At 38.8% G+C, this 24,942-nt stretch overlaps 1 protein-coding gene across 1 annotated transcript in view; it reads right to left on the bottom strand.

The window, feature by feature from the left end:
* LOC150085638 (transforming acidic coiled-coil-containing protein 3-like) overlaps positions 1-24,942 on the bottom strand; it is a 292,710-nt gene that overhangs the window by 249,042 nt on the left and 18,726 nt on the right. Inside the window, exon 2 of the mRNA XM_090374148.1 lies at positions 19,029-19,562. Within this exon, the coding sequence (XP_090230274.1) occupies positions 19,029-19,544 (516 nt within the window). The 5' untranslated portion in view covers positions 19,545-19,562. The remainder of the gene's footprint in view (positions 1-19,028; positions 19,563-24,942) is intronic.

Raw genomic sequence — 24,942 nt, 5'->3', positions numbered from 1 at the left:
ATTGTGTTAATTGGTAAAAAAAAAAAAAAACATCACCAGGAAAGTTAATTCATATACAGTGGGGACTCGTACCATGAACTTAATTCGTTCCACGAACCAGTTCGTGGTATGAAACGTGATGTCCCATAGTATCCTATGGGAAATAAATTAATTGGTACCAGACCCTCCACAAAAAAAGGCCACCATCTACATACACTATTTATTCATCTTCATGGTTACAGGTTCTTCATGTTCAGAAACTTCAGGTTCTTCAAGTTCTTCTGCCTGTTTCTACTTTTTAGCATTGAAGAATCTATCCAGTGTTGATTGCCTTTCTCTCTTTTTAAGGAAGCTCCTGAAATAGTGAAGCACTATGTGATTGTAGAGGTCCCCCACTCTGTTCACTTCAGCTGTGTTGGAGTGCCACTCCAACACCCTATTGTGAAGCTTCTTCCAGTCCTGAAGAATCTCCTTGATAATAGCTGATGGCATAGGACTTTTGGTGATATTTTCCTCTTTCTCCTCCTCCTCTGAGGAAATATATTTTTCCATTTCCCCAACCAGATGTTTATGCAGCTCCTTCAGTTCTTCCATGGTCAGCTGCACATCATGCTCCTCTATTAACTCCTCCACATCTTCTTCCACTTCCAAGTCCAGGTCCTTAGCTACTGCCACAATGACCTTCATGACTTGGGCTCCATTATCAGGTTCTTGAACACAGGCTGGCCACAGATTTCTCCAAGCAGAGTTCAGGTTCCTGACTTACACTTCACACCAAGATTTTTTTTTATGAGTCTAATGGCGGGCACAATGTTAAATTCTTCCTTCCAAAATTTCCTCAATGTCATGAAGCTGGAAGCATGGCAAACTTCAAAACACCTGGTGAAAAGTGCTTTGATGTAGAGCTTATTGAAGTTTGCTATGACATTCTGGTCCATTGACTGAATTAGAGGTGTAGTGTTGGGAGGTAAGAAAACAATCTTCAAGAAGCTGAACTCCAATTCCAGAGCATCTTCTAAATCAAATGGGTGGCCAGGTGCATTATCCATGGTGAGGACAGTCTTCAGTGGCAAGTTCTTTCCCTCCAGGTATTTCTTCATTGTAAGTGCAAAGACTTCAAGCACCCAGTCCTTGAAAAGAAGCTTAGTAGCCCAAGCTTTTGGGTTAGATTTCCAGTAGACTCCAAATTTACCTTTGACAATTAAGTGCTTCTTAAATGCTCTTGGTGTTTCAGAATGATACACCAAGAGAGGCTTGATCTTCATGTCTCCACTAGCATTGGCAGCAAAGAGGAGGGTCAGCCTGTCCTTCATAGGCTTGTGGCCTGGCAGAGCTTGTTCTTCCTTTGTGATGTAGGTTTTACTGCACATTTTTTTCCAGAAAAGCCCAGTTTCATCACAGTTGAAGACCTGTTGTGGTAGATATCCTTCATCTTTCATGAGCTTCTGAAATTTCTTGGCAAATTTATCGGCACTTGCTGCCTCCTCATGCCTTATGACACTATGAATGCCAGTCCTCCCCTTAAACTTCTCAAACCACCCCCTAATTGCTTTAAATTCATATTCTTCAGAACTTGGACCTGGGGTTTTTCCTTCAGGTCAGCATAGATGTGCTTGGCTTTCAGACAGATGACTTCTTTGCTGATGGTATCTCCTGCCATTTGCCTTTGGTTGATCCACAGTAGCAGCAAGTTCTCCATTTCTTCAATGATAGAGTTTCTTAGGGTACTTAATCTGGTCACTCCCTTTACAACCTCAACAATTCTTGATGGTCTCCTTGTTCTTCAAGATGGTTCCAATAGTGGATTTGTTGACTCCATATTCAATTGCCAGATCAACTACCCTAGTCCTTTTTCATGCTTGGCAATGATGTCTTTCTTGGTTTCAATAGTGATTTTCTTGAGTGTTTTTTCTTGGGCTGACTTACACTTACACTTTTCTTAGGACCCATTTTTTATATCTTTTCAAAATCTTTTTTAAACTCTTATCAAAAAAACAAATTTGGAACTTTCCTGAAACAAAATAAAGACATGGTGAATAAAACAGATTGTGTGTTGTTTTTGTATTAACCACTTCCCTGATTATCCCGAGTTAACTTGGGTTAGCATTTTAATGTCAAATTATTATCCCGAGATAGCTCGTGGTCGTGTACAAATTTGTGTTCTTTCAATACTTACCTGAGTGAAGCCGTCAGAAGCAGAAGGGTCACCTGGGTGATGCCATCGGCACATGGTAAAGTAGCGTATTCATCGCAATATGGCTCTTGTGGCCATTCGCCGGTGGGCACTTTTCTTGGAGTATTGGAATATTTTTATCTGAGACAAGCGTCAGATGACGCCTGCTGATACCTTGCATATTGTTGTCACCTGGTGTTCTTTCCTGAGCACTGTGCTGCACGAGGTTGTCTGTTTTGTTTTCAAGAATTAATAATGGATAATGACTGAAGAATATTGCTGTTCTGATCGGGATGATAATTCTAGGAATATACAACACTGAATATCTCATTGAATACTTCAATTTATTCCATAATCAGCACCGTATTACACGGCATAAAAGCAATAAAAATCGTTATTTAAAAAATTTGTATTTTTTTGACATGAAAATAAGGAAAAATAGTAAGGGAAGAGGTTAAATTAAAGCCTGGGCCCACGAAGCCGGGTTCGTGGTGCAAAAGGTTCATCGTATGGGGCATTCGCCGTACGAGGTCCCACTGTACTCATGTGTATTGTGTCTGTAAATTGCGTGGGTCCTCGGGTCGAATTGCCTGTTTTGCTCAACGAAAAACCCCAGTTTCTCGGGAAAAATCCTTACTATCTGTGCCTGAGACTGACTAACTCAGTCACAGAATGAAAAGAGTCCATAAAGGTTCCTTGCACCATGATGCAAGTGTGGGGAGGACAGTGACGATACCACTGTGCTACCTGCACAGACTGTTAATTGGTAAGGTAATAAAGTAACAATATCTATAAAAGTAAAGATATCGCCATTTAATAGAATTAATATTCAATTTGCAAAAACATGATCACGTTGACTGTCCCTTATAGGGAACAGTATTCTGAAGAGTCCATCATAAAGTGATTTGATCATACAGTGAACCAATCGTAAAGTGGGAGTTAAAACAACAACAAAATATTTATTTTTAGCATTAGCATTAGAAGAGGCATTTGATGCAAGAAAGCAAGCTTATGCAGCATCAGCCAAAAAAAAAAAAAAAACCCACTTCCACTTCACCCCTCTGTTCATTCAAAATACCTGTCCAGCTGAGCCTTAAACTTATTTAGGCTATCAACCTCCACTACAAGGGATGGAAGTCTGTTCCACCAACCAACCGCCCGCTGGCTAAAGGCAAATTTCCGCACATCTATCCTACATCTGTCTTTCCTCAATTTGAATTTATGCCCTCTCAGGTGATTATTCTGAGCTAGAGGAAGAATCCCATCAGCACTGGGCATGCTTAAACCATTCAAGGCTTTATACACCTCTATCATATCGCCTCGCTGGTGCCTAGTCTCCAGACACTGTAATTTGCAAAACTTAAGCCTTTCTTCGTAAGAGCACCCCTTTGTTCTATTCACTAATCTTGTTGCCCTTCTCTGTACTCGTTCCAGCAGCTCTACATCCTTCTTGAAATGAGGCCTCCAGACCTGTATACAGTACTCTAGGTGTGGCCTGACCATTGCCTTATACAAAGGAATAATCACCTCCTTATCCCTGCTGGAAAAATTCCTTTATATCATTGACAATACTCCATGAGCTACTCTTGCAACCCGTCTGCACTGCTCAGAGAACTTCATATCTGCCTGCACAACCCCCAAGTCCCTTTCATTCTCTACCACTGTCAGTGTAGTACCACAGAGTTGATACGTTGCTCTGGGGTTGCTGTTTCCCATGTGTAGTACTTTACATTTGCCAATGTTAAACTTCATTTGCCACCTCTCAGCCCATCTGCTCAACCTTTCCAGATCCTGTTGCAGCAGCAGCAGCATAGTGTCAGTAGTGTCCTTGACAACCCTGCCAACCTTTGTATCGTCTGCAAACTTGAACATTAAGCTTGATATACCATCATCAATATCATTTATAAATACAGAAAACAATAATGGACCCAACACTGAGCCCTGAGGGACTCCACTAATAACATTAGTCCACGATGAGCAGTGTCCATTGATTACCACTCTCTGTCTTCTCCCCCTCAACCACACTTTATCCATAGCAGCAATTTGCCTCCAATGTCACACTGCTCCAATTTGTGTAGCAGTCTTCCATGTGCAACAGTATCTTTTCAAAAGCCTTTCTAAGATCCAAGTATCAAAATATCAAAGCTATTCTCTGCATCCAGTTCTTTTGTGACTGCATCATAATATCCAATCAAATTGGTCAGGCAAGACTTCCCCTTAACAAAACCATGCTGTGTCCGAGCTATAACTGAAGTCTTGTCTAAATGATCCTGCAGTGCTTCTTTAACCAGTTCCTCCATTAATTTTCCTGGAACAGAAGTTAAGCTCATAGGTCTATAATTATTTGTGTCAGCCTTTGATCCTCCTTTGTGAATTAGAGTCACATTTGCACGTTTCCAGTCTATGGGTACCTCCCCTGAGTCCAAGGAAGCTCTTATAATTATGGTTAAGGGTTTGCTTACTTCCTTTGCTGCCTCCTTTAATATAACTGGATAGATCCCATCCACCCCGGTGCCTTTCTTGTGTTTATCTTCAACAGTTTCTCCTCCACTTTACTCCCAGTTATTTCAAGATTCTGTAGCTTACTGCTAGAGTTGAATACACCTCTGGCATTCCCCTCGCTGAATAACTTCCCATGTGTGAATGTCGATGCAAAATATTCATTTAGTTTGATAGCTACCTGAGCAGGATCATCAGCAGTTGACCCATCAATATCAAGTGGACCAATCTGATTCATTCCCTTCCTTCTAGAGTTTACATAAGTAAAGAACTCTTTACTGTTTTTCTTTGCATCCCTTGCCAAGGATTTCTCGTAATCTGCCTTCGCCTGCCTAACCTCCTTTGTAACTTGGTTGCATATCAACTTGTATCTATCATAGGCTTCTGTGTCGTGTGTTAATTTGTAAGTATCCCATGCATTTTTCTTCTCTGCCATATGCCTCATTAGTTCATCTGACATCCATTTCGGCCTAAACCTTGAACAATATTTCTTAGTTGGTATGTAAAGCCTAGTAACTTCCAAGATAAGTTCTTTGAATGCTTCCCATTTACAATTTGCTGTTGTTAACATCATCAGTTGGTCCCACTGTATAGAATTTAAATACTGTCTCAGTCCATCGTAGTCGCCTTTACGGAAGCAATAACCCTTCCCTTTACCCCTAATGGCAGTTACCTCTTTGAGTAAATCCCACTTCAGCACACTGTGATCACTGCCACCTAGTGGTTCATTTATCTGCAGATTCTTAATGCATGAAGAATCACTGCTGATAATCAAGTCAAGAGTATTACTCCCTCTAGTCGCCTCCCGAACATGCTGATGTAGAAAACAATCATCCAATAAATCCACAAAAGCCCTCTAGTGTGTGAGTGACCAGCCCCCAAATTCCAGTCAATATCTGGGAAATTAAAATCTCCCGTTATAAGACTCTCTGATTTACTGGCCCACTCTATTTCCCTGTACAGTTTCTTGTTATACTCATCAGAGTCATTAGGCCTATAGCACACTCCTACTCTCAATTTTGATCTCCCAATGCTTATGTCACACCAAACTGACTCAACACTGCACTGTCCAGTGATGTCGACTGGCTTCACTTCCTTGGTTTTTATGTGTTTCTTAACTAATAGCATAATCCCTCCCCCCTTCCTATCCTGTCTATCCTTTCTGTAGACGTTGTACTCCCCAAATTCCATTTCTGCATCCCTTATATCTGTGTGACTTCACGTTTTTTTTTTTTTTTGATTTGGTAGTTGTTGGCGCATCGGCTTCTGTGGCCATATTGCACCTCCCAAGGTTTTTGCAGTACTTTGATCCAAGCCCGAGGCGGGAATCGAACCCGCGACCTTTGGGTTGCCGGGCAGGTACTTTACCCATTCGGCTAGCCTGGTCGGCGTGACTTCACGTCTCTGATATCCCAACAATATCTGCCTTTGATGTTTTGAGCAATACCTCAAATTCATCAAATTTATTTACTAAACTCCTAGCATTGGTGTACACGCAAGTATACCTGCACCTGTTTCTATTCTTAGCTACCCTAACACAACCCATGTGTTTACTTGTACCGCAATGGCTCCCAGCAGTCTCTGAAATATCATGCATCTTGTTTTTCAGGCTTCTGCTCATTCTAATAGAAGCAGTGCAAGAAATCTCTTTCACATCTGCCAGTGGCTACTGTCAATCTATTGGTCTTTGTCTCCCCCCAAGCTAGCAGTTTTCCGACCCACCTAACACTGCCTCGATAGCATCAGCAAATATTCTTGCACCCTTTCTATTTAAGTGTATCCCATCCCTGTAGAAGCAGTCTCTCCTGTTAACAAGTACAGTCCAGGCTGAAAAAAAATTCTACCCCTTGAGCCTTGCACAATCTTTCCAGGGCCGAATTGATCGACAAGGCTCTCATCATATACTCCCTCCTATCGTGTCTGGGCAGAATTGCAGACACTTTCAAATTCAACCCTAATTCTCGGCTTTTGTTCAACAGTGACCTATACTTGTTAAGTAATTCTGCCGGTCTCCTACTCTTAATATCATTAGTGCCAACGTGTACAACTATATCACCTTTTGTGCCCTTAAAAGATGATATTCGCTCTACAACGTCATCAACCTTTGCTCCTGGCAGACATACCCTGGTCCTGTTCCACCTATCCTTTTTACAAAGCATGTTCCCCGTTTCCCTGACAATAGAGTCACCAACAACTACTAGTTCCTTTGGGACCAGCGCATTCTGCCTTGGCGGTTGCCTCTGTGTCACGTGATGCCCAAGTGCAAGCTCTGGCGTTGATGTGGGCAGCTGAGAGCTTGATGGGCCCCTCAATTTAGTTTCTTCGAGGGCATCCACCCTGTCCTTCAAGCTCTCATAGGCCCACAAGAATGCTGAGTTGTTGCCTGATATCGATACACTCCTTGCATCGCGCACACACAAAGACATCCCCCATGGCAGTATATTTTAAAATAAAAATTATTTATTATTACTAATGCCATTGTGCATCAGCAGACAATTAAGTTAGATGCACAGCTTGACTTTGTGACTCATCTACCGAAGCATTCACTAATCACAATACTTAATAAAACTATGGCTTATTCAGGGCCATCATCTAGCCATAGACAAACAGTAAAAAAAAAAAAAAAAAAAAATCGCAATAAGAAATATGATAACATGCTTTTTCTGTGGAAATCTTTATAAAATCATTTTGAACAATAAACAATACCTATTGAATTAGTTTTATTAATTAATTTTTTTCCAATTTACTACACTTTTGTTATGTGAATGTCAAATTAGCACTTAATGAAAATGCTCAGTGATTAAAAGCATCACTGGGGATGATTGTGAATGTATATACTGTTTATTGTGTAAGTGCAATATTATTGAAGCATAAAATAAAGGAAAAGGTAACTTTATTAAACACATTGCAACAAATAAAGAAGAATGCAGGGCAAGCAGCAAAGAGCAACAAGCAGCCAAAATGATAAAATAATAATATAATTTTTTTTCTTGAGATCTCAGGGGTTGGGGGAAATCATTCAAAACTAACTGCTTAGGACTTTGTTAAACTCCCAAATTAGAAAATATGGCATGATTTTCTAAAAATTTTCCTAGGAGATCCGAGCTCCCCTTTTTCTAGGGAACTTCCTCAGCAATCTGGAAGTTTATATTTTACAGAAAAGCCCTGAACATAAGAATAAAACTGGGGGCTAGCCGTGATCCAGTGGTTGCACAGCTACAAGGAGTGACTGTGGTGCTGAAAATCCAGCTACCACTAATAATTCAATATGTAAACAGTCACAATGAATTTGTAAACTTCTGGCCTCAGCTAATACACCCAAAGTTCGAGAAGCAGGCCTTTTTTATGGCTCGAGTTAAGGGATGCTTTCTTGAAACTAAAGTGACTACTCCACATACGTAACAGAAGTCATCCAAACTATTCAATTATGGAGCATATTAATCATAAATGACACAAATACTGTACAAAAAGTAGAAATCACAGAGAACAACCGTTAACTGAGAACAAATCACTCAGTACATAGCCGTATTCGAGGATTATAGCAACAAACTGAAGACTCATTTGAGACAACTGATCACGTTATGCAGAGCAAAGCGACAGTTGCCGAATATGTGATAAGAGCACAAATACCATGCAAAAAATAGGAATCTCGCAGAGAACAACCGTTAACTGAGAACAAATCACCAGTATTCAAGCAGTATTCAAGGATTACAGCAACACAAATGAAGACTCATTTCAGGTAACAACTTCTCATGTGATGCACAGCAAGGCGACAGTTGCCAAACATGTGATAAGACTGTGGTGGTACTGAAATGCAGTGTTGTCGTGTGTTTTGTTGAGAGCTGTAGTTGATAATGTAGAGTAACTCACTAATATGGGACCCCAACTGCAATTCAAAAACAAGAACCAAACACCAAATTTTAATGTGATTTTCGTGTTCAGCAGCATAAAATTAGACAAGATTGGGTATTTTCGTTTTTGTAACATTTTGTGTTGACCAGTGTATAATCAAATTAAGACTATTACTCTCTCTGGTTGCCTCTCGCACATGCTGCTGTAGAGAACAGTCATCCAGTTAATCCACGAAAGTCTTGGTATTGTGAGAGTGACCAACCCACACGTTCCAGTCAATATCTATAAAGTTAAAATCACCCGTTATAAGACATTCTGATTTACTAGCCCACACTACCCATCATGGAAAAGTTTGCCAAATCTCAAGCATTTTCTCTTGACATAAGGCTTCTGATCATGTTTGAAATAACGGACTTCTAAATAAGCTTCCATCTTATGGACTGCCGTTTTTTGCAATTGGGTATACAGTTTCTCTCTGATCACTCTCTAAGCTTTATTTTTTTTTTTTTTTTTGTTAGTCAATGGCGCATCAGCTTCTGTGGTCATAATGCACCTCCCAAAGTCTTCGCAACTGTGATCCAAGCCCGAGGCGTAATTCGAACCCACGACCTTTGGGTTGCCAGGCAAGCACTTTACCCACCTGGCTAGCCCAGTCGGCCACTCTAAGCTGGTGATGGTAGACAGCTCTCTGTTTTATGACTTCTCCAATAATTCTCTTAGGTTTGACAAGCTGGGCTTGCTACCTGGGAATCTAAAATGCTGATGGAACTGATATCCAGGTAACACTTGAGTCAAGTGGACCGAAGTTCAGAGGAGTCTGGTCATTCTGCAACAACCAAATCCTCTTCTTGCACCTTCACAATGGTGTGACTATTAGTAACCCTAGGTATAACCCCTGTGTGCAGGTCTTGAAATATGGCACTAATACAGTGGTAGTGACTACCCAGGATGTGAACCAACATAAGCAGGGGTAAAGTAGTAGTGTTCGCACCGTAAAAAGGAATGGCATCCCTCTTTCTTACCAGGCAATACTAGGTAATAGATAACTCTTATCAACCAGTGCAATACAACCACTTTGCTTACTGGAGGCTTGTAGTAGTGAAACCCATGTTTAGTCTCCAGCAAAACCCAATCTCTTGCATCATACAGTATGATTGTTGTCTTTTGAGATTATGGTGGGCATCATGGCGAGATCTAATCTTCCTTACATTTCAAGGGTATAACTCTAAAATAGTTACACAGGTCAGCCACTAGATAGTCCACCAGGCTGAACATATTGGTAACCCTCTAGGAGGCATCTGAATCAGCTAGTGTATAATCTCGCTGCCTCTACTTTGCCAGATGGGTATAGGTATATTTGGGTCTAATGGCTCCTGGGATTTCTCCCATCTCCGCGTATGTACACTGTATCGGACATCCCAGGGATTCAAAAGTATATGAGTCATGTGGTATGTAGCATGTTGTGCCCTTTGTTCATCTGGCCTATTAGTTGCCAGACCCCTAATGGGACCCGACGTTACCATACCTCACCAAGGGGAGACCGGCCGGGTGTTACCTATATAATACTCTGGCAGGTCCTGCCACCTACTTTCCTGGGATTTCAGTGGCTAGAACCTAAAAAAAAAAAAAAAAAAAAAAAGTCCTCGCGGTTAGTTATTACCAATTGTTAGAATAAATTAGAAGTTGGCAAGGGGCTATACGCTGAAATAATATTTTCTATATGCCTAAATGGGTTGGACAAGAAATTTTGATGCATAGCGTTGAAAATGCTGTGAAAGTCAACAGTAAAGGGGAGGTGAAGACTGGAGGGAATAAAAGGAATTAAGTGGCCGATAAAGAGAGAGAGAGAGAGGATGGCCCCGCGACTGCAGTGGAGCAGGCCCGTGCCCCACCATAGGGAAGAGATTTGGGGAAGGGAAGGAGTGGTGGGGACAAAGCCCCCACTCCCCACAGGAGAGGAAAGAAAGCACCGTTTAAGATAGAAACAGTGTATGATGAGTCATATGACCACCTTGGATGTCCTTTAATCCAGGTGCCCAACAAGGCAAGATGATTCTTCTTGTCTTCTGTGGTGTCTCTGACCGAGTTGAGTCACAGTCTTTCCATTACTCTGGCCATTGAGAGATGGCTGTTGTCTCGAACGGTGCTTTCTTTCCCCTGTTATTTGTGAACTTTTGTGATACCTCCACTCAAGGGAAGGGGTCCATTGTCTTTTGAACAGATTTTGTGCAAAAAGTGTGAAGGCTTTGTAGGTCTCTTCCTCTTGCAGAATGATGTCCTCCTGGTTTCAAAGAAGCAAGTGAATCTTGGTGTATAGTTAACATCTGAGGTCCAGGGAGCACCTGGTCTACGAGTGGTCACACTCGTAGACCAGGTGCTCCCACGACTCCTCCTGTCCACAGGAGCATTGCGAAGTAGCTGAGATTCCAAAGTCATATAGCCTCTTTCTAAATGAGCCATGGCCGGTCAATAGGTAGGTGATTTGGAGTCTGGGCGAAAACCAGGCAATGGAGAGTGGATATACTTGTCCAACATTCGGTATAAACCTCTTAGTAATGGAGCTTTTTGTTAGTGAGGTTCCATCAATTTTGCCATAGTGATTTCACATGTTGTAAAATCCGTCTGTTCTCCACAGTTTTGGAGTTTGCTGGGTCTGTGGTGAATCCTATATGGGAGACTATTTTTCCTTTGGAATGTTGGTACAGCAACCCCCAGCACGCAATCTCCAAGTCCAGGAGAAGGCATCCCACCAGCACATGGAGCGCGTGGGTGCTCACAGTGCAGTAATCACAGTAATCTCTCACGGCCATTTTCAAACTTGTGCTGTTTGGCACTATAAGAATGCCAAATGGGATGATCTGCCAGCTTTCTATTCTTCTTTTCCATGGATGGATTACATTTTTTTAAATCATGTCAGTGAAATTATTCTTGCAGGAATGAAATCCTTTTTATTCCATGCTCAACTGTAAAATCTTGTCCTTCATCTAAATCTTGGTTTTCCAATAAATGCACTAAGGCTGTTCAGGATAAGAATGTTACACACTGTAATTGGCTTGCATTCAAATCTCTAGGTTCATTTTCTGCCTACACCAAAGCTCTCTACAATTGTAAAGCAGTTATTAATCAGTTCAAACTAGATTTTGAACAGGCTAAGAGCAGTAAACTTGCCTCTTGTTCAAATGGTAGTTGAGCATTCTGGTCTCATGCAAGCTTTTGGCCACAACTTTTTCCCACCTCTGTTAAAACCCAATGGTTCTTTTGCCACCTCAACTAAAGATAAACCTGACCTGCTAGAATACTGCTTTTCCTCTAACTCTTGTATTGATAATATTGATAAATTACCTCTTACCATTCTCATTATACCCAATCCAGTGATCTTCTGTCTCAAGAATGACAGAAGAATTTTGAATAGTCTTGATGCTAAGAAAGCTCCATGTCCTGATGGAATTTCTCCACTTGTTCTTGAAACCTGTACTCCTAAACTTACTCCTGTTCTGCTGCTTTCTTATTCTAAAGGTGTTTTTCCTTCTGCTTTGAAATTTGCTTATATCCAACCAATTCCTAAAAAAAGGATAACAAATCCCTTCCATCCAATTATCATCCCAATGCAATTCTACTGATTAGACCGGGGTTCGAGCCCGTCACCACCAAATACGGAGGATGAGGAAAGGTCAGGAATGACCACCGCATATTCACGGAGCAATATGGCCTTAGTTGCTAATGCTCCTAAAAACCAAATAACAACAACAACAACAATGCAATTCTACTCTTTCTAAAGTAATTGAGAAATCCATTAACTGCCAACTCTTAAACTATCTAGAAACCTTCCATCTGATCAACGATCACCAGTATGGATTCCGTCAATCTATCCACTGGTGATATTCTGGCTTATGTTACCCATCTATAGACACATTGAAAAGAAAAATTTTGCAAAACTCAAGAAATTGCTCTTGAAATTTCAGTCTTTTGATTGTGTTTGGCATAAACATCTTCTAAATAAGCTTCCATTTTATAGTTTGCGAATTGTTTTTTGTAACTGGCCACCCATCTACCATCAATCGCAGTGAGTGATGGTAGATAGCTCTCTATCTTTTAACTTCCCTTCCCCACTAATACTGGTGTTCCCCAAGGTTCAGTTCTTTCTCTCACTCTTTTCCACATGTATATTAATGGCTTTCTTCCATAGTTTTGCTGATGATAGAAAATTGCATTCCACCTTCCAGTTTGAGAAACCTTGCCCTGCTTTTTTGACTATTCATTACCAATTCCTTATAGCTGATCTCCAGGTAATTCATCAGTAGGGCAAAGATAACTTAGTTAATTTCAATCCTTCTAAAACTCAAACCTCTTATATCTCACAAAAAGGATTCTTCTGCTCCTGTTTTTCTTCAATGACACTCAGATATGTATACAAGATCTCATATTTCTAGTAGGGATTACCCTGACTTCTAATCTCTCTCTATCTCTCTCTCTCAGCATAAGCACATCGCAAATATTGCTTCGGCTCCATCAAAAAAAAACTGGGTTTTCTCTTTCATTCTTAACATATATTGCTTCCTCTGCATCTAAAAAACTGTTTTCCCTTTCTCCAAAACTTTTACAACTACCCACTCTGTAAAAATCTGAAATCTGTCCTACCATGGAATATTGTTCCCACATCTGGAACAATGCCCCCATAACCTCTCTCAAGCTTCTAGACTTCATTAAAAAAAAAGTGCAATTAGATTAATTAATGACTCATCTCTTATGAAGTCTCTCCAGTCTGTCTAACAGATGTTCTGTTTGCTGCATGCCTTTTCTATAGTTACTTCCATGGGCACTGTTCTTAATTAGCTCCTATAATTCCCACTCTTTTCTTCCAAACCAGCCTAAAGATATGCCACAACCAGTCGGTATCCTTTTACTTTCCAATTTCAAACTCGCAGAACCAACTTTTCTTCTTTCTCGTTTATTTCTTCAACTTCTGTTTTATGGATCCTCCCCTACATGTTTTTCCCTAAAATTACAACCTACATAATGTCAATTATCTTTTTTCACCTTTTGAATCTGAATTCAATGCATGCACAGTACAAAAGATTCAAATACCTTTTGTGTTTGGGATTTTCATAAAAAAAAAAAAAAAAAAAAAACTTTTTTCCTCTTGTATATAAATGACCCTCTTCTACTGATTGGAAATCCTATTCATAATTTTGCTGATAATAGCATATTCTATTTCACCTTCAAGTTTGAGAAACCTTGCCCAATAATAGCCTGAAAATAGTGCTATATCCCCTTGACAAGATCACATATCTCTATTATCGATTACCCTGACCTCTAATCTCTCTTGGCATAAGCACATCACAAATATTGCCTCCTCTGCATCTAAAAAAACTAGGATTTCTCTTTCGCACTCAATGTTACTTTTCTTCTAAACAATTACTCACTTTGTACAAATGTCAAAACATGCCCTACCATAGAACAGTTCCCACATCTGGGGTGGTGCACCCAAACTTCTTTGAGGCTTCTAGACTCCATTTGAAAGAGGGCAATCAGTTTAATTAATAGTCCATCCCTTACAGTCTCTCTACTCTGTCTCATAGATATTCTGTCTCTGTTGCACGGCTTTTAATAAATACTTCCACAGGCACAGTTCTTCTGAATTGGCATCTAAAATCTCTTCCAAACACATGCCACAACCAGTCAACATCCATTTTCTAACGAACTTCACACTCACAAACCAACTTTTATTATTCCTCATTTATCTCTTCAACCTGTGTTTTTAGAAAAAAAATTTAATGTGCATTTCATGAAAATAACAATCTAGAGAAATTGATGTCAAAAGTCAACCAGTATCTGCTGTCTTCTCAACCTTTAACCCAATCACAGTTTCACAGTACTAAATACTATGGGATCTAATACCTTTCGTGTTTGCGGTTTTCTTAAAAAAAAAAAAAAAAAAAACACTAACTAATTCTAACTAGAGACATCTAGTGAGTTTCAATTATTGAAGTTGCTACTATTACAAAGCATTTCAGTAAGTTTATCTTAGTTATATTTTTTTTAATATCACTGTATTACAGTAAAATAAATTAGTAAATAATTATGTATATATTTATAAACTTTTATAAATTAAAATTTATAAAATAATAAACTTGATATCTACATTCACATAACAATAATGTTCAACCGATAATCCAAAAAGACATCAACATTTCTAATTCTTTTGTAAAGCAGTTACATGTAAATAAACTATATATATTTTCATCAGGCTGACAATATCCCATACAGCCAAACTATAGCAGATTAACAATGCATGACTTCCATGCAGTGTTCTCCCCAGGACCTATCAAATGGGAGAACCACCCGGTGAATTTAACTGACCACCCAGGTAAAATTTAAGTGATTTTCGCGGAACCATATGGCACTATTCACTGATCTCGATTAATATTAATTTGAACATACTATGGAATCGAGTTCAATGCAACAGGAGCATATAATTAGCATTAGCATTAGTAGAGGCATTTGATGCAAGAAAGCAAGCTTATGCAGCATCAGCCAAAAAAAAAAAAAAAACCCACTTCCACTTCACCCCTCTGTTCGTTCCAAATACCTGTCCAGCTGAGCCTTAAACTTATTTAGGCTATCAACCTCCACCACAAGGGATGGAAGTCTGTTCCACCAACCAACCACCCGCTGGCTAAAGGCAAATTTTCTCACGTCTATCCTACATCTGTCTTTCCTCAATTTGAATTTATGCCCTCTCAGGTGATTATTCTGAGCTAGAGGAAGAATCCCATCAGCATTGGGCATGCTTAAACCATTCAAGGCTTTATACACCTCTATCAGATCACCTCGCTGGTGCCTAGTCTCCAGACACTGTAATTTGCAAAACTTAAGCCTTTCTTCGTAAGACCACCCCTTTGTTCCATTCACTAATCTTGTTGCCCTTCTCTGTACTCGTTCCAGCAGCTCTACATCCTTCTTGAAATGAGGCCTCCAGACCTGTATACAGTACTCTAGGTGTGGCCTGACCATTGCCTTATACAATGGAATAATCACCTCCTTATCCCTGCTGGAAAAATTCCTGTATATCATTGACAATACTCCATGAGCTACTCTTGCAGCCCGTCTGCACTGCTCAGAGAACTTCATATCTGCTTGCACAACCACCCCCAAGTCCCTTTCATTCTCTACCACTGTCAGTGTAGTACCACAGAGTTGATACGTTGCTCTGGGGTTGCTGTTTCCCATGTGTAGTACTTTACATTTGTCAATGTTAAACTTCATTTGCCACCTCTCAGCCCAATCTGCTCAACCTTTCCAGATCCTGTTGCAGCAGCATAGTGTCAGTAGTGTCCTTGACAACCCTGCCAACCTTTGTATCATCTGCAAACTTGGACATTAAGCTTGATATACCATCATCAATATCATTTATAAATACAGAAAACAATAATGGACCCAACACTGAGCCCTGAGGGACTCCACTAATAACATTAGTCCACGATGAGCAGTGTCCATTGATTATCACTCTGTCTTCTCCCCCTCAACCACCCCTTTATCCATAGCAGCAATTTGCCTCCAATGTCACACTGCTCCAATTTGTGTAGCAGTCTTCCATGTGCAACAGTATCAAAAGCCTTTCTAAGATCCAAGTATATAATATCAAAGTTATTCCCTGCATCCAGTTCTTTTGTGACTGCATCATAATATCCAATCAAGTTGGTCAGGCAAGACTTCCCCTTAACAAAACCATGCTGTGTCTGAGCTATAACTGAAGTCTTGTCTAAATGATCCTGCGGTGCTTCTTTAACCAGTGCCTCCATTAATTTTCCTGGAACAGAAGTTAAGCTCACAGGTCTATAATTACTTGTGTCAGCCATTGATCCTCCTTTGTGAATTGGGGTCACATTTGCACATTTCCAGTCTATGGGTACCTCCCCTGAGTCCAAGGAAGCTCTCATAATTATGGCTAAGGGTTTGCTTACTTCCTTTGCTGCCTCCTTTAATATAACTGGATAGATCCCATCCACCCCGGGTGCCTTTCTTGTGTTTATCTTCAACAGTTTCTCCTCCACTTTACTCCCAGTTATTTCAAGATTCTGTAGCTTACTGCTAGAGTTGAATACACCTCTGGCATTCCCCTTGCTGAATAACTCCTCATGTGTGAATGTCGATGCAAAATATTCATTTAGTTTGTTAGCTACCTGAGCAGGATCATCAACAGTTGACCCATCAATATCAAGTGGACCAATCTGATTCATCCCCTTCCTTCTAGAGTTTACATAAATAAAGAACTCTTTGCTGTTTTTCTTTGCATCCCTTGCCAAGGATTTCTCGTAATCTGCCCTTGCCTGCCTAACCTCCTTTGTAACTTGGTTGCATATCAACTTGTATCTATCATAGGCTTCTGTGTCATGTGTTAATTTGTAAGTATCCCATGCATTTTTCTTCTCTGCCATATGCCTCATTAGTTCATCTGACATCCATTTTGGCCTAAACCTTGAACAATATTTCTTAGTTGGTATGTAAAGCCTAGTAGCTTCCAAGATAAGTTCTTTGAATGCTTCTCATTTTGAATTTGCTGTTGGTAACATCATCAGTTGGTCCCACTGTATAGAATTTAAATACTTTCTCAGTCCATCGTAGTCGCCTTTACGGAAGTAATAACCCTTCCCTTTACCCCTAATGGTAGTTACCTCTTTGAGTAAATCCCACTTCAGCACACTGTGATCACTGCCACCTAGCGGTTCATTTATCTGCAGATTCTTAATGCATGAAGAATCACTGCTGATAATCAAATCAAGAGTATTACTCCCTCTCGTTGCCTCCCGAACATGCTGATGTAGAAAACAATCATCCAATAAATCCACAAAAGCTCTGCTAGTGTGTGAGTAACCAGCCCCCAAATTCCAGTCAATATCTGGGAAATTAAAATCTCCCATTATAAGACTCTCTGATTTACTGGCCCACTCTATTTCCCTGTACAGTTCCTTATTATACTCATCAGAGTCATTAGGCCTATAGCACACTCCTACTCTCAATTTTGATCTCCCAATGCTTATGTCACACCAAACTGACTGAACACTGCACTGTCCGGCGATGTCGACTGGCTTCACTTCCTTGGTTTTTATGTGTTTCTTAACTAATAGCATAACCCCTCCCCCCTTCCTATCCTGTCTATCCTTTCTGTAGACGTTGTACTCCCCAAATTGCAGTTCTGCATCCCTTATATCTGTGTGACACCACGTCTCTGATATCCCAACAATATCTGCCTTTGATGTTTTGAGCAATACCTCAAATTCATCAAATTTATTTACTAAACTCGTAGCATTGGTGTACACGCAAGTATACCTGCACCTGTTTCTATTCTTAGCTACCCTAACACAACCCATGTGTTTACTGGTACTGCAATGGCTCCCAGCAGTCTCTGAAATACCATGCATCTTGTTTTCCAGGCTTCTGCTCATTCTAATAGAAGCAGTGCAAGAATCTCTTTCACCTCTGCCAGTGGCTACTGTCAATCTATTGGTCTTTGTCTCCCCCCAAGCTAGCAGTTTTCCGACCCACCTAACACTGCCTCGATAGCATCAGCAAATATTCTTGCACCCTTTCTATTTAAGTGTATCCCATCCCTGTAGAAGCAATCTCTCCTATTAACAAGTACAGTCCAGGCTGAAAAAAATTCTACTCCTTGAGCCTTGCACAATCTTTCCAGGGCTGAATTGATCGACAAGGCTCTCATCATATACTCCCTCCTATCGTGTCTGGGCAGAATTGCAGACACTTTCAAATTCAACCCTAATTCTCGGATTTTGTTCAACAGTGACCTGTACTTGTTAAGTAATTCTGCCGGTCTCCTACTCTTAATATTATTAGTGCCAACGTGTACAACTATATCAACTATATCGCAACTATAATGTTAAATTATGCAATTCATTTTTGCTCTAGATCACTTAAGTCACATTTATAAATAACAGAAAATTTTATAATATTGCAAAGTATTACACTTTCACCTGGTTACTTCATAATCATCACGAATGTAGGTTTAGAAGAGGATAAACATGTTAGGGAGAGTAAAAATGCATCTAGAACTAGGACAGCCAATTTCAGAATTTAAAGTAGCTAAATGTAAGTGTTAAAATTTTCAGAGGTACCTTACTTGCTGATGATGAATAAAAATTTTAATTTTCCTCTAGTATTACTACAATGAATTCATAACTACAAATGAATGGAAAACAAGGCAACCATCTACTTGAAAGACAAGATAGCCAGAAAAAAAGCTAATTTTACAGTTCAGCTTCCTGCTGCCGCCTCGTGTTCCACTACATTTTTTTTTTTTTTTTTTTTCTTTTGTAAATATGAAATTCCAAAAAACTGTTACATGTGCCATAACAGTTTTTTGGCATTTACATTGCAGTATTATTTTGTAAATGTAATTATTTGTTCTAATAATTCTCTGAATTGGACCTAAGCAAACTATAATGAAATTACTTTAACACATTTAAAAATTATGCTATGCCATAAATTAAATTAAAGTAAAGCTTACCATTTCTCGAAAGGAGTGAGCTGATGTTTCATCGCTTACAAAGGCTTTCCGAACTAAAGCACTCACTGATGCTACTTGTTTACAGATGTCTGTTGTACTATGAACAGAAAATGAATTCTCTGTAACTATCTCTTCAATACCATTTGATAAATGATTTTCAATTAAATCTGAACCACCAGGAAGACTACAATGTGTCCCTAAATCACAGGACACAGCTTCAGTACAAAACTGCTCCGAGTTCTGAGAAGGCAAAGCATGTGCATGTGGACATTCTACATCCTTTTTACGCTTTGAGGCAGCATGTGTTTGAGATCTGGCAGGAGTTGATTTATTCACAGTTGGTGATGGCAATGGAGAGCTGCTTGGAATGACATTTTGGTTATCCTCATTGCACAGTGATGATGGTGATTGTTGAGGCGAACTTTGTAACTTACTCTTAGTCTGGAATGGGTTAATATTTTCATCTAACTGAAATTTGTATGTAGATTTTGGTGTAGCTATATTATCTTCAGCCATCTTTCTTCTGGGTAAAGTCTATAAATACAAGGATGAATATCCATGAAATTTTCAAGCACAAAAATGGTATTAAATGTTCTAAATAAATGCTATCTACAGCATGGGAGGTTAAAAGTTTTAAATGTACCGAACTAAAATTTAGCATTAAGTAAAATATAACTAGTTCACCAAGTGCCCATGCTTCACAACTTCTAAAGCAAAATCAAGAAGCTTAATATGTTGTGAAATGAGAGGCTCTTCTAGTAAGCATACATATCTCATCACATCCTATAAAAAAAAAAAAAAAAAAAAAAACAATACCACAATTAGTAAAAAAAAAAAAAAAAACTACAACTGCTATGTGGAAACCCCTTGAAAACAAATTTTAACTACTTATGGCAAAATAACATAATTATAGAACATGAACAATTCAATTTTGAAATATTATGGACCTCAGTAATATGGTGAAAAGGCTATGAGACAACAAAGCTAGAGCTGCCATCGATCCTCATTTTCCCAGACATGTCCTCATTTTTTATGTCACGAACTGTCTGGGAGGAATTTCTAAAATTTTGAAAATATCTGGAATTTTGGCTCTTAAAATTTGAAAATCTCATGATCCTTATCATTGGTAAAATTTGTAAGGTGTACACCAATCAGATGTGTGGAAGTAATCCCAAAAATCTCCACTTCAGGCTGTAAACAACACAGATCAGACATTGAGGAGTTTATCATGCATTTAGAGTTCTTGACATTTTGTTCGTGCAAATGAATTTTACTTCTGACTTTGACTTTTTCACTCCATTTTTTTTTTTTTTTTTTTTATTCTCTTTTACATTCTTGGTGAGTAGACAATTCAAAATAAATTTTATCTTGCTATTTATTTTACCTGAAATTCATTCTAATTAAGTGAATTTATTCTAAATTAAAATAACGATTGCACTTTTTTTTTAAGAGATCTCACATTTTTTATTCTTCTTTCAGCAGTTGGTATAAACAATAATTTGATATGTCCAGCTTAAATTCGTCATATTTATTTATGAGTAAGCATAGTTTTTGTAATATCTAATTGTAAAAATACTGCTTTTACAAAACCTACAGACATTTCAAAATGGCTTTATAATTTTAAATGTTTCAACTATTAATGTTTCATGAAAATTTTAAAAATGTCACAAATTTATTCTTTCTTATGAATGCAATATTTCTTAATTATCAATTGAAGTAATCAGTCATTTCTTCAAATAATTTTTTATTTCTACTATTTAAATTAATATAATTCTTTAATTTACATAAATTCAGGAATATCCATTATGCCAAAAAGGAAGTGCAAGTTTACAGATGATTTTAGGATGAAATATCCAGGTTTTCGAAAGGGAAGAGTAGATGAGGAGGCAGAATGTATCATTTGTAGTCTGGAAAGCTACATCTTGGTTGCTAACAAGTGTTCAGGTGATTTGGACACCACATGAATTCAGAGAAACATAAGAACATGATATTTGAAAAATCTTGCAGCAAGATAACGGCCTTTTTAGTAAATGCCCCTAAAAGGCTTGATGCAAGAGTTTCTGTTGCTGAAGGAACCCTTTCCTTTCATACAGCGGCACAACGCCACAGTTATAAATCGATGCCTTATACAGCAGAATTATTAAAGTCAATATGCTCTAATTCAGATACTGCTAGGAGGTTACTTTTGTGGAAAAACAAAGACTGAAGTCATAATTAACTCTGTCTTAACAGCCTATCCAGTTGAAGAATTTAAGTCCCTGCAGAATGTACAGTTTTTTGGAGTTTCCACTGACGCCACTAATCATGGATTTCTAAAAATTTTTCCTATTCTTGTGCATTATTTTGACTGGAAAAATGGTGGCTCAAAGATTAAGCTAACAGAATTAAATAGCAAGTCAGATGAGACTACAGCTACTATTTATGGCTATGTTTATGAGACCTTGTGTAAAAGTGGCCTGAATAAGAAATGTATTATAATCGCAACACCGTTTGGATCAAAAGAGACAAGTAATTACAGACCAGTTAGTTTAACTTGTTCCACAGAAAATAATGGAGTCACTGGTTAAAGAAGTAATGCAGGACCATCTAGACCAGGGGTGGGCAACAGCCGGCCCGCGACGATGTTGAATCCAGCCCCCTCGGTAAATGCATAAATATAGAAAATCCATACCTGACTACACTCGCCGTAAACGTTCGGCTTAATTCAGTTCAATCGGGAATCGCAGCCAGTACAACAGTAACCAAGTGATTCTACGCGGCGTCAAAGAGTTATTTCCTAATTATTATTGTAGCATCGATCGAACGAAGTTCCTTTGGGTTTGACTTCTTATTGAAAAAAATAATATTGGTGCGAGATATTTTATGTTTTATGCCTTTTCTAATTATTACAATTTTTAATTTAATATAATTTATAGCCCATAAAATGAGCCAATTAAAAAAAAATGAAAAATTGATGCCGAATGCCGCATTTTCAATGATAATTGGACATTCAGATATTTTTTTTAAAAATACATTAATAATTTGGTAATTCAAGTAATATAACATTTTTTTAGGTTCTGATTTTTTTTTATTAAATTGTTCAATCTATTCCGGCCCGCATCATTATGCGAAAATTTCATTCGGCCCGCATCATGATACGAAAATTTCATTCGGCCCCTGACGAAAAAAGTTGCCCACCCCTGATCTAGACAGACATGTAACTATACTGCATTAACAGCACGGATTTGTTAAGGGATGATCTTGTGTGACCAATCTGACTGGGTGCTATGATGCTGTAACAAGAAACTGGATGCAGAAAATAATTTTGATATCATATACGTGTATTTGAACAATGCTTTTGATACTGTAGCACATAAAAGACTGCAGTATAAACTAGGGCAACGTGGCATTAAAAGCAGGTTATTGCTATGGATAAAAGAATGGTTGAGTGTGAGAAGACAGAGTGGTTATTAATGGACACTGCTCTTCATAGACTAATTTTATTAGTGCAATCCCGCAGGGGTTCAGTGCTGGGATTATTGTTTTCTATATTTATTAACCTTTTTTTCAGTCCAGCATTATTTCTGCTGCCTTCCCACTCCAGTCCAGCACAAGAATGAAAAAAAAAGGAGTATCGAATACGAGTTGTTCAAAATTATTCCAGAGTTCACAATTCTAATTACCATCATTAACTACCTTGTCAACCTTTGTATCATCTGAAATTTACACAAATAAGCCTGATATGCCTTCGATTCAATGCTGTTTTCATATTGAAACAGCAAATAGTTATGCTTGCACAAAACCAAGAGGGCCTCCACTAACAACATAAATTCAAATTGAGGAAAGACAGATGCAGGAGAGATGTGCGGAAATTTGCCTTTAGCCAGCAGTTAGTTTGGTGGAACAGACTTCCATCCCTTGTTGTGGAAGTTGATAGCCTAAATAAATTTAAGGCTCAGCTGGACAGGTATTTGGAACGAACAGAGGGGTGAAGTGAAAGTTTTTTTTTTTTTTTTGGCTGATGCTGCATAAGCTTGCTTTCTTGCATCATATGCCTCTACTAATGCTAATGCTAACATTTGTCCAAGAAAAGCAGTACCACTTATGACTACCCTCTCACTTCTGCCATTCAACCATCCCCTTATCCATAGCAGTAACTTGCCCCTAATTTCACATTGCTACAATTTGTACAGCAGTTTCCTGTGGAACAGTGTCAAAAGCTTTACTGAAATCTAAATATATGATGTTAAAATTATGTGCATCCAGTTCCTTTGTTACTGCTTCATAGTAGCTAACTAGATTGGTCAGACAGGATCCCTACTCATTATCAAACCCATGTTATGATTTCCATACAATTCCATTCCTGTTAAGATGATCCTGCAATACTTATTTAATCACTGGCTCCATTATTTTCCTTGGAACAGATGTTAAGCTTACAGCCCTATAATTGTTCACGTCACCCTTTGTGAATACAAGACACATTTGCACACCTTGAACCTATAGGAACTTCACCTGAATCTAAGAATGTTCTCATAATTATGGCCATGGGTTTGCTTACCTCTTTTGCTGCTTCTTTTAACATAACTAGACCCCATTAGTGCCACGTACCTTATTTACTTTTAGCTTCAGCAATATCTCTTCTACTTTCTTCTCAGGTATAGCAAAATCATTTAGATCCCATTTATAACTTTATGCAATTCTGGTATTCCCATTCCTAAAAACTTCATGTATGAATGCAGATGAGAAATGCAAGTGGGAAAAAAAGTAAAAAAGAAATAATAACACCTGTTCACCATAAAAGTAATTCTCACCACAAATGTACTACAGTATTGAACAGCCCTTAATTTTTATTGGGTCTTAAAATATTGTAAATAATTTCATGTAAATAATTGCTGTACTGTATTCCTAGCCAATATGGCTAGGGATACAGCAGAAACAAACATCAAATTTATATTAGAGGAGATTTATCTGCTGAATTTATCTATCTATGCAGAGATTATCTATCTGATTTATCTGTACCTCAATGATAATAAAACCTATAATGTGCTCAAAGAATCAATATATATAAAAAACCACTGGTATTGGCAAGTTCTTATGTGATCCAAAGCCAACTCTATAGTGGAGCTCTGCAATGTATATGATGATGATGCTGCTGCATTCATGGAGAATCTGCTCAGATATAACGCCTTGAAAGACAGCAGATCCCATAAATTCCAATTTTGAGCCATCTTAAACTGCAAGAAGTCAAAATGCTCAGCTCAGTGCACCGAAATAGAGCTACAAGTATAGAGAAGCTAGAGTATCAGCTTCATTCTGTTTATTAGTTAGTTATGTTTTCCCATCATGGCTCAAAACCAAATGTCTACTTAGAATGGTCCAGCAGGGATTTCAGTTTAAAAGCATACAAAGGCTATTTCCATGGGAGTGATAACAATGGTTTTCATTTGCTTTCACATATAGGCTCTGGACAGAAAATGTTGGAAATGTTCCAGCAGCAATATGGATAGCCTGATGGTGAATCAAGCAATCAAGGTACACTGTTGCCAGAAGATGCATATACTGGAGACCCAAAGTCTAATTTAGACTGCATTAGTGCACAATAAAGGCATAGTAAGTTGAATTGGTCTGCACCCCCCATGAAGTGTTCAGCATTCTGATGGGGGGTCTATGAGAGCTTGAAGAGTCAGGTGGATGCCCTCGAAGGAATTAAAATGGGGGGCTCATCAAGATCTCAGCTGCCCAACTCAATGCCAGAGCTCACTCTTATGCACCAGGCAACACAGCAACCTTCAGGGCAGAATGCACTGGTCCCACAGGAACTAGTTATTGTTGGTGACTCTATTTTCAGGGGGACAGGGAATATATTGTGCAAAAAGGATAGGCAGAATAGGACCAGGGTATGTCTGCCAGGGGCAAAGGTTGATGACGTTTGGAG

The sequence above is a fragment of the Mastigoproctus giganteus genome, chromosome 5, assembly GCF_048544385.1.
Source record: "Mastigoproctus giganteus isolate SK-2022 chromosome 5, ASM4854438v1, whole genome shotgun sequence".
NCBI classification, from domain to species: Eukaryota; Metazoa; Arthropoda; class Arachnida; order Uropygi; family Thelyphonidae; genus Mastigoproctus; species Mastigoproctus giganteus.
This window is presented reverse-complemented; position numbering and strand designations above follow the sequence as displayed.